This window comes from Dama dama, chromosome 5, assembly GCF_033118175.1.
Source record: "Dama dama isolate Ldn47 chromosome 5, ASM3311817v1, whole genome shotgun sequence".
NCBI classification, from domain to species: domain Eukaryota; kingdom Metazoa; phylum Chordata; class Mammalia; order Artiodactyla; family Cervidae; genus Dama; species Dama dama.
In genome coordinates, this window is record NC_083685.1 from 27,204,383 (window position 1) to 27,218,984 (window position 14,602).

Consider the following 14,602-nt stretch of genomic DNA (forward strand, 5'->3'; position numbering starts at 1 on the left):
TCTTTACCAGCTGAGCCACAAGGGAAGCCCAAGAATATTGGAATGGGTAGCCTATCCCCTCTCCAGAGGGTCTTCCTGACCCAGGAATCAAACTGGGGTCTCCTGCATTGCAGGCAGATTCTTTACCAACTGAGCTATGAGGGAAGCCCATTTACACTCTGCATGTAAATAATATCAAATATATCTGTCTCTCTTTCTGACTTAGTTCACTAAGTAATAATCTCAGATCTGTTCATGTTGCTACAAATGGCGTTATTTCATTTTTTTGTGTGGATGAGTAATATTCTGTTGGGTTTTAAGAATCCACCCACAGTGCAGGAGACACAGATTTGATCCCTGGGTCAGAAAGATCCCCTGGAGGAGGAAATGGCAACCACTCCAGTATTCTTGCCTGGGAAATCTCATGGACAGAGGAGTCTTGGCAGGCTATAGTCCATGGGGTCGCAAAAGAGTCAGGCACGACTTAACAAACAACAGTATTCCATTGTACATATATATCTCATCTTTATCCATTCATCTGTCGATGGACATTTAGGCTGTTTCCATATCTTGGCTATTGTAAATAGTGCTGCTTTGAACATTGGGGTACCTGTCTTTTAGAATTAGGGTTTTCTCTGGATGTAAGCCCAGGAGTGAAATTGCTGGATCATAGGGTGGCTCTAGTTTTTTAAGGAATAAGGAATCTCCATGCTGTTCTCCATAGTGGCAGCACCAATTTACCCTCCCACCAACAGTGTAGGAGGATTCCCTGTTCTCATATACTCTGCATCATTTGTTATTTGTAGACTTTTTCATCATGGCCATTCTGACTAGTGAGAGCTGATACCTGGTATTTTTAATGCATTGCCCTAATAATTAGCAGTGTTGACCATCTTTTTTGTGTGCTTATTGGCCATTGTGTGTCTTCCTTGGAGAAATGTCTATTTGGGTCTTCTCCCCATTTTTTGATTGGTGGGTTGTTTTCTTGTTATTGAGGTATATGAACTGTTTGTATATTTTGGAAATTAAGCCCTTGTTGGTCACATCATCTGCAAATACTTTCTCTCATCCTGTGAGTTGTCTTTTCATTTCATTTATAGTTTCCCTTGTTGTGTAAAAGCTTATTAAGTTTTATTGGGTCGCATTTGTTTGTTTTTGCTTTTGTGTCTATTGCCTTGGGAGACCTAAGAAAACGATTTATGCCAAGACAAATTTTTAAAAGAGGAAAGTAAAGAGTGTAAAGAGTGGAGAGTTGGTGTCAAACAGGGAAGCCAGTGGAAAGGTTTAGTCCTCAGATGGTCACTTCACAAGACACACCGGGAGGGGAGCCGGTGTACTGGACGGGGGAGTTTGTCCTAATTTGCCATTCTGCAGTTTGTGTAGGCAGTGGGCTTCTCTGAATGTCCCTGTGCATGTTCACATTCCATCGTTCCTGGGTGGTGTATCTGGACGTTGTCCAGTTCTTCCAAATTGTGTTGTCCCCTGGGCACCCTTTCTTATATCAGAAAAATAAAGAAAATACATGGTTGACATTGGACAGAAGGGACACTGCATTTGAGCAAGTGTCCCTTTCCCCCTGCATTGTGTATTGTAGCCAGCTGGCCCATCATTTGCCACTCTCACGCCCTCAAAATGTGTCTCTTTACAGCAACGGTGGCAGCCATGTACTACAGCTACTACATGCTGCCAGACGGCACCTACTGCCTGGCACCTCCCCCTCCAGGGGTTGACGTTGCCACTTACTACAGCACCCTGCCTGCCGGGGTGGCCGTGTCCAGCTCCACCGGAGTGACTGCCACTGCCCCACCCCCCCCAGGGACCACGCCACCTCCCCCACCAACCACGGCGGAGACGAGCAGTGGGGTGACCTCCACCACCATCACCACAAGGTATGCTGTCCTGCTGACCACCTGGAGCACGTGTGTTCTTGGTTTAGGCTTCTTTACAATGTGGGTCACACAGAGGGTCTCTGTTATCTGAGTATTTATTATCCAAGTCCCCACGTTGCAGGGTTGATCATGACATAGGCACTTACAGCAGTGAGATTTAACCAACTGAGAAAATCCCTTCCCTGTTAGCATCCCACACCCCTCCCCTGAGCCCCGGCGTCTGTTCTTTCCCGTGTGTCAACATCTCAGGTGGACAGTACCGGGCATAGTCAGTATGGAGTCCAGTTATTTGCCAAAAACCCAGATTTCATAAAGTTGATGCAAGTGAATCTCTCCCACACTATTGGGACCTGGCCATCAGCCCAGCAAACCGTTGACTCACAGAGCTAGGACAGTAGGGACTAAACCCCCAGCCCTTGTCAGGGGTTGTGTGGAGGGGACTCTTGAGTGTCTCAGTTGAGCAGCCACTTTATAAGAGGCTCTGGAACGTGCTAAAAAGATGCACAGGAAACCTGACAGAACATTTGGGTATTTTTGTAGAAATGACCCACTTTCTGAACGTGCTAAGAAAGTCAAAGATGAAACTATGGGTGATGAATTATGCTAGCCAGCATTTTTAAGATAAAAAAATCCACACTTGGTTTATTCTTGGTTACTTCTGAGAATTAGCAATTGGAGGGAAATGGGAGGAGATGATTCTGTTTTCATGACCTTAAGTGTCAGTTTGAGTAAAACCCCTATTTTCACAATCAGCAATGATATTTCAGTCCCTATTTCAAGTGGATTGACTTTGATTAGTTTTCTGGAGTCCCAGTCATCTCAGATAAGAGCTTCCCTGTCTCTGTGTAACTTACCTGTTGGTGGGAACTGAGACAGTGCAAGTCCTCCAGCCACTGTGCCGGCTGCCCCGACCAGTGATCTGGGGGAGGGCCTAGTGCTGTGGGTGTGACCTTGTTCTCCTTTGCAGTGCACTTGCTCCCGTGGCCACCATCATCCCCCCGCCCCCCGACATCCAGCCTGTGATTGACAAGTTGGCAGAGTATGTGGCCAGGAACGGCCTTAAGTTTGAGACCAGCGTTCGGGCCAAGAATGATCAACGGTGAGTGAAGGAGTTTGTATGGGTAGGTGGATGGTATTTGCGGTTTAGTTTAGCTTCTTTTTTTAACCTAGCTACATAATTCTTTATATATTATATATATATATATATATATGTTTAATCCTATGTTTAGATAAGTACATCTTGTTCAGTTACTTTGAGTTGGGGTGGTGGTCTTTTTTATTGTTGCAATTATTTATTTATTCAGTTTGTTTTGCTTCATTTTTAAAAAATATTGGACCTGCCTAAAATAAAAGGCTGGAATTCATGCTTTTCAAGAATCTGCTGTGGAAGTTAGACCCACACTTCACCTTGTGTTTTTAATCAAATAATGTTCCATGCTCAGATTGTAAAACAGGAGGCTGTGGTTGCAGCATGATCTGTGTGACCGTGGATGAGCGCTCTGACCTCCTCTGCCCCAGTCTCCTGGGTCTGTAAAGTGTGTGGGGGGTGTTGTGGCTGCCACAAGGGGTTGTTGAGATCCTGGGGGTCAGTCACTGTGAAGTCAGAACAGGTGTGGTTGGTCAGAGCTGTGGTGTTGCAGCGAGCGTGTCTTATTGAATGCCTCATCCCTTCTCTGTTCCTAGGTTTGAGTTCCTGCAGCCATGGCACCAGTATAATGCCTATTACGAGTTTAAGAAGCAGTTCTTCCTCCAGAAAGAAGGGGGCGAGAACGCACAGGTATGTGTGGAAAGAACAGTCTGATTCTCAAGATGTGTGCTAATAAGGCTTGTACATTTTACACTTGCTTTTAGGTGTAATGGATGTCTTGCATTTACTGACTTACCTTTCTTCCCTCTCTCTGTTTTATACCTGTTAAAACCTTTGGCCACATTCACAATTCACTGATGATCATTTGTCCAGTCAAGGGTGCTGCCCACCATTGTCTTGGAGGGCCGCCTGCTAGCAGCTCCCCTCACAACTTCCCTCCCTGCAAACGGCCCCACACTTGATTCCTAGGTACCTGTTGGAAGCATTTCTTACTGTCCTTATAATCCTTTCTTCTGCCTCTCCTCTCCTTATTTACATGGACACCCTGATGTTTTTTAAAACCTGTTTTGGTAGAGAACATGTCACTGGATTCCCTCAGGTTTTTATCTCTGACTGCTCAAACTGAAGAAAATGGACTTAGGTGCCAGGCATAATTTGGTATTCTAAATGTGTTCTCAGTGATCCATTTCCACAGAAGTAGTGGGCATTTGTTCCCAAAACGGTGTTAGAGGGGAAATACCTTCCACTCCTCCTTTCAGTCTGTTCTGTCAGAAAATAGTAAATCTGAGCTAGAAAGTATGTTCCTTAGTGTTACTTGGGCAGTAACATAGCAGTGCTGTCCTCCCATGAAATATACATACACTGTGTCTGTTTCCTGACAAATCCTGTGTCATTTCCGGTGAGCAATTAAGAGTCATGTTTAACCTCTGCAGGCGGTGTCAGCACCGGAAGAGACTCCTGCAGAGTCTGCTCCTGAAAAGCCTAGTGACGTTGGGGAAGATAGTGTGTCTGAAGATGCAGCCGACGCGGGGGGAAAAGGTGTCTCCTCGGGGAAGAAAGAGGCATCGTCCAGCAGAGCCGTCCCAGATGGGAAGCTTGTGAAAGGTATGCTGCCCTCGCTACCGAGAGTTCCATTCTTGATCTTGTACCTCGTAGGTGTCACTTTAAATTAGCAAGGAAGAGCGCTAGACCACTTATGGTCAGCTGCCTTCAACCATAGGACAGGAGGGAATGGCTGCCCCTTTTAAGTTGCTATAATGAAACTTGCTTATATGGGTTAGCCAACAAGTTTGTTCAGGTTTTTCTGTACTATCTTATGGAAAAACCTGAACAAGTTTTTTGGCCAATCCAATACTTTCTTGATTTTGAATTTGGGGTCATTTGGATACAAACTCATCTTAGGTATACATTTGTTTTAACAGACTATTCTCATGTTAGGGTTAATGGAAGTGTTTAGAATTTTTCAAATAATGTTTTGTACCCCCTTGGACTTGTGAAACTACATGCAGACTGTTGTGCCAATGGAATTAGTTTTTATATGTTAAGGCAGGTCCCTTGAGGGTCTCTACCAGGCAATATTGCTTTCACTCCGTTCCAGTTTCCCTTTATGTTCTTGGGAAGAGTTTTTCATCTACCAGGACAGACATACAGAAAGAAGAACAGTTGACACAGGCACATTAGCAGAGAACCCTTTGTGATAGAACATGTGAAGAAGCAGTGAATTCCACCAAGTGGGAACAAGAAAGGGCATGCAGAGGGAAAGGGACTCCCAGAAATAGAGGCTCACCCCTAGGCACGGGCGGTGCCATCTGAGATGTCCAAATGACTCAGGTGTCAAGTGGGGCATACCCACCAAGGTAGCCTCAGCCACCTCATGGGGGTCTGCCCTCCTGGTGGGTCCTGGGGCTCCCATCAGGGGCAGAACACCTTACATCTTAGATCACAGGAGTCTCTTTGCCCCGTGTGGTGAGTGTGTGAAGCAGAGAAGCCACGTGGGAGATTTAGAGGAGCTGATGGCCTCAAGTGCAGGAGGGGCGCTGCAGCGAGTGCTAGGGTGAGAGGAAGGCAGAGGGGGTGCAGGGTGGAGCAGGATGGGCCAGGATCGCAGCAGGGCCTTTTCTGTGCACAGAGATGCCTTTTCTGATAGGTGGTGATCAAGAGTAACCAAAATGACCCAAGTGAATAACTAGGAAACCTGTGATTTAGGAGAGCAGGAAAGCGTCTGTAAGCCTCTCAATACAGGAGGTTCCCTGAGCATACGTGTTTCTTCTCTCACCCCTCCCAGCTGTCTTCAGACTCTCATTGGAATAGCCAGAGGAATGTAGCAAGTAGAGAGTAAAAACTGTTACTAATAAAGCAATTATCCTTCGATTAAAAATTTAAAAGGGAGGGTGGGATTGGTTACTGCTCCAAAAGCTGGGGGAACATGCTTAAGAAAGGCAAGCCAGCCCACCTGGACTTTAGTTCATAGGGACAAGCCAGACATTTTGGAGTCAGTGGCAGTGACCCCCAGGAGAACCCACTGTCAACCAAAGAAGGGAGCAGGCCACAAAGATCAGAACACCAGGATCATCTGAGCGCAGCTGGGCCCTGTCAGGGTTTGATCCGGTGCAGTTGGTCATCCCCTCAGCCAAGGTTACTGCCCACCATGGGGCACCCTCCACTCTCCTGTGAGTGCCCGGTAATTCAGCAGGTGAAACCATGCTTACCTCCTCGCACTCTCTGAGCCTGAGACGCCTGAGAGCTGCAGGTGTCTAACAGAACCCACCCTGCCCGAGACAGGTCACTGCACCTGCAGAGAGGCAAGAGCTCAGAAGGACATGCATCTGAGCCCTTGGAAGCAGTTACTAAGTTATAGGAAAATTCTTTTACTCTCTGATTTCTATTCTCACAGAATTAAAAGGTACTGTAAAGTTAGTGTAACTGATAATCCAACATCTGGAAAAGATTTAGAAAAAGATTGCCAATTCTTAAAATATAATAAAGCACTCAGAATCAGATTGGATGAGAAAACAAGTTCAGAATTTTCCTCAGATTTCCAAGGAAAAGAATAAAGATGGAAGAAAAAAGCCATCTAGATAGGAAAATAAGTTGTCCTCCACAGGGGGGAAAAAGCAGGCTGGCACATTAGATGTGTATCTATAGCATTAAATGCCAGGGAATTCAGGTGTATCAGATTCTGAATGCAAAGTATTCTAAATGCTGGAGCAGAGTTTACAGATGTGACAATGACCTGAAATAGTCAAAGAAAGTGAAAACAAGACTATTATCAAAAAATTATCAAATGCAGTGAAAACTTAAAAACCTATAACTTCTTATGCTTGTGTTGATAAAGAAAAAATAAAAACAAACCAAGCATTCAACTCAGGAACCTAGGAAGAAACTAAAAAATGCATGTAAGGAAAGCAGAAAAGGAAAATCACTAAAGAAGGCAGAAATCAGTGAGGAAATAATAAAAGACCAGTAAAACTTTTCATCATTGTGCAAGTTTAATACAGTGTAGAAAAGAAAGCAAATGCACAACATAATGAAAAAAAAAAAAAAAAGGAAAAAACTTGTTTTTAAGTACAGAGAAACAATATGTATAACTAAATTTGAAAATTTTGAAAATAAATGATAAAATTGTCTAAAAAAGTATGAAGTGGTAAAATGATCTCCAGAGAGGCAGTCAAATAGATCTGTAGGCCTAAAAGAATTTAGAAAACATTGGTCAATGAAATACCTCTAAAAGCAGGCAGGCCAGGACAAAGTCAAGGTCAAGGTAATTTGTGATTTAAGCTCCTCCAGAGCCCAAAGATCAAAAGTTCAAAAGCTCTCGAGCCCCAGTACCTTAGCCCCACAAAGCCTAGGAATGTGCAGGCCAGGAGCCCTGGGTAGCCCAGGTGTTAGCTTCTCAGATGGAAGCAGGTTCAGAAGGGCAGTAAGAGCAAGTGTGGGCATGTGGGGTTCCTTGCAGAAGTCCCAGTGTGGCACCCCACCAGAAAACCTCCCAGTACAGCCAGTGTTAGCACCAGACAGGTGCTGGAACAACACCCACATTTCCCAAGATGCTTATGAGACAGCTTCCCTAGTATGACAATAATTGATGTTGGAAAAACAGGCTCTCCATTTGAAAAAAATTAGGCTATTACACCCCACCTGACAATAATAATGATTCCAAAGTGTTTAAATGCAGAAACTAGAACTATAAAGGGAGAAGAAAATTAGATAGTTTTTTTCCTAGTCTTAGAGTTGGAAAGACTGCCTAAGAATTAAAGCCCTGAATGATAAAGATTAATAGGTCTGACGGGAGCTGGGCCCGCATAGAGTTGAAAGACAAATGTCAGGACAGCAGTGATTGCTAATAATAAGAGAAGATAAAAGGTCAAGATCCTTGCTATAGGAAGAGCTCTTGTGAATCAGTAAGAAAAGTCACTGCAGTAGAGAAACAAAGGGCATGAAAAGATAGTTCACAAAAGAAAAACAGGTGGTACGTGAACAGATTTTTAAAATATATCTTCACTGACAAGAGACTGTTCTTTGCCTCGACTTTGGTAAGGTAGAAAGTAATAGAGAGGGTGTGGGCGGCTGGGCCCTCACACACCGTCCGTGGAGTGTTGTTGGTAAGGCCTCTCTAAAGGAGGGAGCCTGACGGTGGAGACCCACCTCTAAACACAGACGCCCTCCCGCTCCTGAAAACGGCTGGTTCCCCAGGCTGTCTCATCACAGGTCCTCAGCCTGTTCATCACAAGGCTCGTGAGCTTTCAAAAATAAAAAGTTGGGAACAGCTGTGGGAGACTGAAATAAACTGGCATGTCCATACCAAGAATATGACTGCCATTTATTAAAATGATGTATGTTGACATGGAAAGATGTCTACACTTCTTATATGAAAGGCATCATAATAAGTGGGCTAAAAACTGTAAAGCGCGGTCCATTTTCCTGTATTTGTGCACATGCACATGTTTGTGCCTCGGAACCATCCACTGATATTATTCAGATCATTTCTTTCCCATATCCGAATTGCAGTTGGTCTTTCATTTTGTTCACCTGTGTTTTCACAATTTCCCACTGAGAATATATTTTACCATAGAAGTTAAAAGTTATTAATGACCTTAAGAAAGGAAGCATATCTGATGTGGAAGGCAAAGGGCCGGACACTGTGGGTTCACTCACAAGTGTTTCCTGAGAGTCGGTGCGGACCTGGGCCACATTAGTGCTGCAGTCCTTGCCTGTTCCAGGCTCCAGGTGAGCAGACCACACACACAGTACAAACTGTGAAGAGTGGCCTGAAGGAGAAGAGGCCAGCAGGCCCTATTTGAGGAGAGGCTTCATTTGAGAAGAGCCGGGGAAGAAAGCCAGGTGTGGAAAAGAGGGCGACAGCTCCAGGCAGAGGACAGGGCTGGCCCAGAACATGGTGGGAGAAGTGGCCAGGAGCCTGGGCTTCATCCTAACACAACAGGAAACTGAAGGCTGTAAGAAGTGCTCTTCACATGTTGTGATGTGACTTGCAAATAAGCTTCCATGTAGAAGCAATAGTTGTATAATTGAATAATTCTGCAAAGGAAGTAATTCCTAATCGCCTGCTTTCAGTCTGAGCTACATTGGGAAAGTTACTTCACCTTTTTAACCTCAGTTTCCTTATCTGTAAATGGGGAGGCCTGATCATTTCTGTCTCTTCATGGGGTCGCACATGTGAAGTGAGGTGAGGCATGTAGACTGCACATTAGTCAGTTCTCTTATTTTAAGTCACTTTAAAGTATATGCATGTTGTTGGCATGCATTAAGCTGTATTCCAGAAGTTTTCCTTTTAATGTATTTGTTGGTTGAATTTATTTTAGTTTGGAGGCCTGAAGATAGGGAGTAATTGTTTTAAAGTTTTTTTGTGATATAGTACTTTAGCCCCAAGTTAACGTGAGTAATTTTAACGTTTAACTGAGCTTTTCTTTTATATTGACATGTTTCTTTGACTCTGATTTATTAAAGAGACCTAGAGGTAATACAGGGTTAATGTTATGATACTTTTTTCTTATGAAAAAATTTCAAGCAAGTACAAAAACAGAGCCTGGTGAAATAGTCACCACACACACATGCAGCCCTGAGCGTCCAGCTCCCATGGCCAGCACTGACTGATTTTATCTATAGACTCAGTCCAGCCCACCCCCAGGATATTCTGCAGCAGATCCCAACATCATGGCATTTTATCCATCGGCGTGAGTGCATGTATCTTCAAAAGATAAGGGCTGTTCTTAACATAACCGCAGTAAAATGATTAATATTGACTCTCCCAACAAAGTGTATTTTTCCTCCCGTGTTCTTTGTCTGGGGAGTTATTAGGAAGGTGCATCACCCTGCACAGTCCAAGTGCATAGCGTTGCATAATCAACACAGACTGATTTTGCCCCCTTTGACTCTGACTTAGCACTTTGTGTGTGCGTTAGTCGCTCAGTCATGTCTGACTCTTTGCCACCCCATGGACTGTAGCCCTCCAGGCTCCTCTGTCCATGGAATTCTCCAGGCAAGAATACTGGAGTGGGTAGCCATTCCCTTCTCCAGAGGATCTTCCTGACCTGGGGGTCAAACCCAGGTCTCCTGCATTGCGGGCAGATTCTTTACCATCTGAGCCATCAGGGAAGCCCACTTTACCAACATTGAACATCTTGGGGTGTGCTTTGTAGCTTGAGGTGATGATTGACGAGAGATGATTATATTTCAGTGATCGGGTTATTTGCCTGCTTCAAGTCACACACGGATTTGGAACCATAAAATGCTGAAAGTGGGGATGCCTTGGGGGTCAGCTAAGTGAGCTCACCCTCACAACCCCAGCCACTTCAGACAGAACCTGCCTTTGTTAACCCAGATCCACTTCCTCCTTAGAGTTAGCTCCTTGGTGCTGCACTTAAAATAGCCCTTCATTGTGGTTTACTTGAATAGCTTTCACCAGTAATAACACATGGTTTTTAAAATAAAGTATCTTATTACAACCAATTAGGTGTTGTTAGGAGCCATTTACCATAGTGTCTGAGGAAGAAGGGACCCAGTGAGTGAGTGTTAAGTGGATGGGGGGAAGGGGAAGAAGATTGTTTCCTTTTGGGCCTTTGTATTTCTCTTAAATTAAAAATTCCAAATATTCTAGGACAGAAAAAAATTGAACCACCTAAATTTTTGTTACCCTAGGTTTAAAATTGTCTTACAGGTTCAGAGAATAGTTTGACATAATGCCTGGCACAAAGTAGGCACCCAGTCAAATGTTTGCTGAATAAAGGAATAGATTATCTTGCTTTTGTAAAAAAAAAAGAAAAAGAAAAAGTTTATTTTATATAGTTATGATTTTTTTTTAGAAGTAACTTTTAATAGTGGAGTCGCATCATATGCTTACTTACGGAAACTCAGCTATGTGTTGAGCCCAGAAAAAGAAGGAAAACATCCACAAAAATTGACCATTTGGCCCTGCGATGACCCCAGCTGGCACTCAGTCTGTGCGTCCTGACGTGGCCCGAGTTGGAGCCAGTGCTTTAGTGCCCTGCATCTGGCCTGGGGTGTGTGACATCCTTCTAAAGGCCCTCTGACATCATGGGCACTACCTACTGCCCCCGGACCCTCCCTCTGCGTAAGATGTGGCTCCACTCGAGACGTTGCTCCCACCAACTGATGCTCATGTGAATGGTGGGGCCGAGATTTTTGCTCTGTGCTTTCAGTTACTTAAAAATGTATTACCATTTTCACCTTTTCTCAATAGCTTCATTTGCTCCAATAAGCTTTGCAATCAAGGCCAAAGAAAATGATCTACTTCCCCTGGAAAAAAATCGTGTTAAGCTAGATGATGACAGTGATGATGATGAAGAAAGCAAAGAAGGCCAAGAAAGTTCTAGTAGTGCTACAAACACTAACCCGGCAGTTGCCCCACCCTGTGTAGTTGTTGAGGAGAAGCGGCCTCAACTTACCCAGGAGGAGCTAGAAGCAAAGCAAGGTTTGTCAAATGTTTTAAACTTCTTAAAAGAAAAGTATGTACATACAAGATTAACCTACTAAGCCAAAAATACAGGACTGCCGACTATAGAGTCTCCAGCCTTTGGAATCGGAACCACTGGGGAGCTGTGTGGTGTTTTTGTTCAGCTGAGAAGCTCTCAGTCAAGTGAGGAGCACTGCTGTTCATTAAGTTCAGATGCAGTGCCCTCGGCGATTTGTTTACCGAGGAGGAGCTGAGAGTGGCCGAAAGTGCTTTAATGGCAGCCCTGGGGCAAATGCTCAGCCCGTGTTCCCAGCTCGGGTTAATGTTCTGAGCCAGCAGGTGCCCTTCTGTGAGGCCTCTCCCTACAGAACCATCGAACCCTTGAAGGGGACGGGGCCCCTGCTGGTTTTCAGACTGCAGCTCATCTTCATGGGTCACAGTGTGGCCACCACTCACCTCTGACGCATGACCAGCAGTGTTGTGGGGAATGTCTTGTCGGGTTCTACCCTTCTTTCAAAATAAGTGCTATTCTTCTCTAACTAAAGTCATTAACAGTCCTTAACTGGTTTCGTGAATTGCTTTTTCTGTGTATACACAGACAGATCACCCAGCATTGATAAAAGGTAACTCTTTAACCACAGGAGGCCCTGGAACTTGCGATGTGCTGTAGTTCCTCTCCCTGGCACACGTGTGTTCATGCCTGTGTCTCTAAATCTGCATTTACTGCGTGTGAACTCAACAGTGTGTCGGTTCATTTGGCATAAAACACTTTTCACAGAGTGTTCATTGCCTGGTATGGCTGTTTGGGCACTTGTATATGAGAACCATTCCAAGAGTCTCATCATTCCAGGTTTCACTGCTATGGAACTCCATCAGCTTTCTGACTTTGAGTTTGAAAGTAAATTTATGGAAAGTACTAATAATAAGCATTGTAAACTAATTCTCTCAGAAATCTGTTTGCCTGATTTGTTGACCTTTCCTGAAATCAGTATCATGTTCATGTTTTAAAGTAACTGCATTGTATGTGTCTCATGACTGTGCTACTGCCCATGTAAATTAAGACAGCAAGGTATTTATAAAATACCACTTGCTCTAAACATCTTTTTTCTTTGTTTATTCCTTAAGCCAAGCAAAAATTGGAGGATCGACTGGCAGCTGCTGCCAGGGAAAAGCTGGCCCAGGCGTCTAAGGAATCGAAGGAGAAACAGCTCCAAGCAGAACGTAAAAGAAAAGCTGCTTTATTTTTACAGACCTTAAAAAATCCTCTGCCAGAAGCAGAAGTCGGGAAAGTTGAAGAGAGTCCTTTCAGCGTAGAGGTGAGTTTAAAAAGGATCCACTTCGGTGCTCTGAGCCAAGCACCATTGCTAGAAGTACCTGTGTGTGAACCCTGCAGCCTCGCAGCTCTCGAGCTGCATGAAGGCTGTGGGCAGCCTGTGTGCCTCTCCCCAGTGGGATGGGGCACTTGTCCAGGCAGACCGTGGGGGGACCATGGAGTTCAGTTCCAGATCTGGCAGCAAAGTGAGGCATGCGCATTTCTTGGTTTCCCCGTGTGTGTAACAGTTATGTTACACTATACCGTAGTCTCTAAAGTGAGCAAGCACATATGCCTGAAAGATAAATACATACCTTAATTTAAAAATCCTTTGATGCCCAAAAATGCCAGCCATCATCTGAGCCTTTAGCAAGTTGTAACCTTTTTGCAGTATTAACATTGCTGATCACAGATCAAATAATGAAAAAGGTTTGAAATAATGTGAGAATTACCAGACTGTGACACAGATGTCAAGTAAGCAGATGCTGTTGGGAAGATGGCCTTAATAGACTTGCTCGACACAGAGGTGCCACAAACCTGCAGTTTGTAAAAAGAAAAAAAAACACAGTATCTGTGAATTCCAACAATTTGGGAAAAAACAAACCATAGTATCTGTGAAAATGAGGTCTGCCTGTACTGTATAGCTGGGGTCAGCAAGAGTCTGATGAAAACCCCCAGAATGCGCACACGCACACACACCACGTTCCAGGTGCAGTGTCAGAGTCCAGGCCTCTGGGCCCAGGTTGGGGGCCTGGGCTTTGTGGCGACCTTGCAGGAGCAACAGAAGAACTTCGCCTCTGAGGCACCCACCTCAGGCCTGGACAGACCCGCCAGAGCACTGATACTCCTGCCATCGCAGCAGCCCTTGAGCTCACACTTAGGGTTAGAGTCTTACTCAGGGATCTAGGTTACTTATCAGCACTTTAGTTAAAAGAAAAGTGAGATAAGATATGGTCACTGTCCTCTTCTCTTAAGATGAGTTGTGAGATCGGAGCCTCACAACTCTCTCCTAAGCTGTAGGACCAGAACTTAGCCCCCTGGCCCATTTCCTCCCTTCAGAAGGCTGTGGAGTGGGGCTTGGACTGCTCAGAGCAGGGCTTGCGCAACTCTGCCAGGTGTCTCCGAAATGTCTTTTGCAGCTGTCTTTCCCCTGTAATGTAGAATGGGTCCTGTGCGCCTTTTACTTTAATTATGTTGACATTTCTAAGAGTCTAGGGCCATTATTCACAACTGATTTTTGCTGCATGTAGCTGCAGGTTTATTTGGTTCTCCATGGAAAGCAGCATTTTTCAGCATTGTATTGAAGGTCAAATCAGCTTTGTCACCTCAGGAATCAGTCTGAAATTCAAATCTGGCAGGAGGCCTCAAATATAATAGCTGGATCAGACTGAGGAGCAGCGAGGGCCAGCTTACATGGCGGCTTCAGATTCGTCCATTCCCCCCTTGGGGAGGGCCTTGCTGCTGCCAGCCGGGCCAAAAACAGGCATGCCCAGGAAGGCACCCTCGGTCGTGGCACAGCTTTGGGAGGACCTCTGGACCAGTGCAGGGCTGAAACCGGCAGCGACTGAGACTGCTTTAGATGTAAAAGGAGGAAGAGGCGGGATATGGAGCAGCTCCACTTTTATGGTTGCAGCTGTAAAATTTTTTCATATAGCACCGGGGCAGGGAACTGCCTCCACGGGAGGGGTGTGAGTGGCTATTTTCATTTTCCTTATTGTTTGGATGTCACTTGGGCAGTGAATAAAGGACTTAATTAAAAGTTATCCACATACATAGATAGTTTCACCAATTATTCTACATGGGTACATCTATATTTTCTAATAAAATTGTGTCTAAATGCAAAGTCAATCACAGCCAGAGTCATTCATCATTAATTCAGTTTTTCTGTTTGCTATACTGCCGGT

At 44.6% G+C, this 14,602-nt stretch overlaps 1 protein-coding gene across 8 annotated transcripts in view; it reads left to right on the forward strand.

The window, feature by feature from the left end:
• SFSWAP (splicing factor SWAP) overlaps positions 1 to 14,602 on the forward strand; it is a 79,681-nt gene that overhangs the window by 35,168 nt on the left and 29,911 nt on the right. For 7 of the 8 annotated variants that reach the window (XM_061142135.1, XM_061142138.1, XM_061142141.1 and 4 more), the window contains 6 exons: positions 1,628 to 1,868; positions 2,836 to 2,967; positions 3,552 to 3,645; positions 4,389 to 4,560; positions 11,174 to 11,404; positions 12,512 to 12,702. In XM_061142135.1, the coding sequence (XP_060998118.1) occupies positions 1,628 to 1,868; positions 2,836 to 2,967; positions 3,552 to 3,645; positions 4,389 to 4,560; positions 11,174 to 11,404; positions 12,512 to 12,702 (1,061 nt within the window). The remainder of the gene's footprint in view (positions 1 to 1,627; positions 1,869 to 2,835; positions 2,968 to 3,551; positions 3,646 to 4,388; positions 4,561 to 11,173; positions 11,405 to 12,511; positions 12,703 to 14,602) is intronic. The other variant, XM_061142137.1, reaches the window with a different exon arrangement.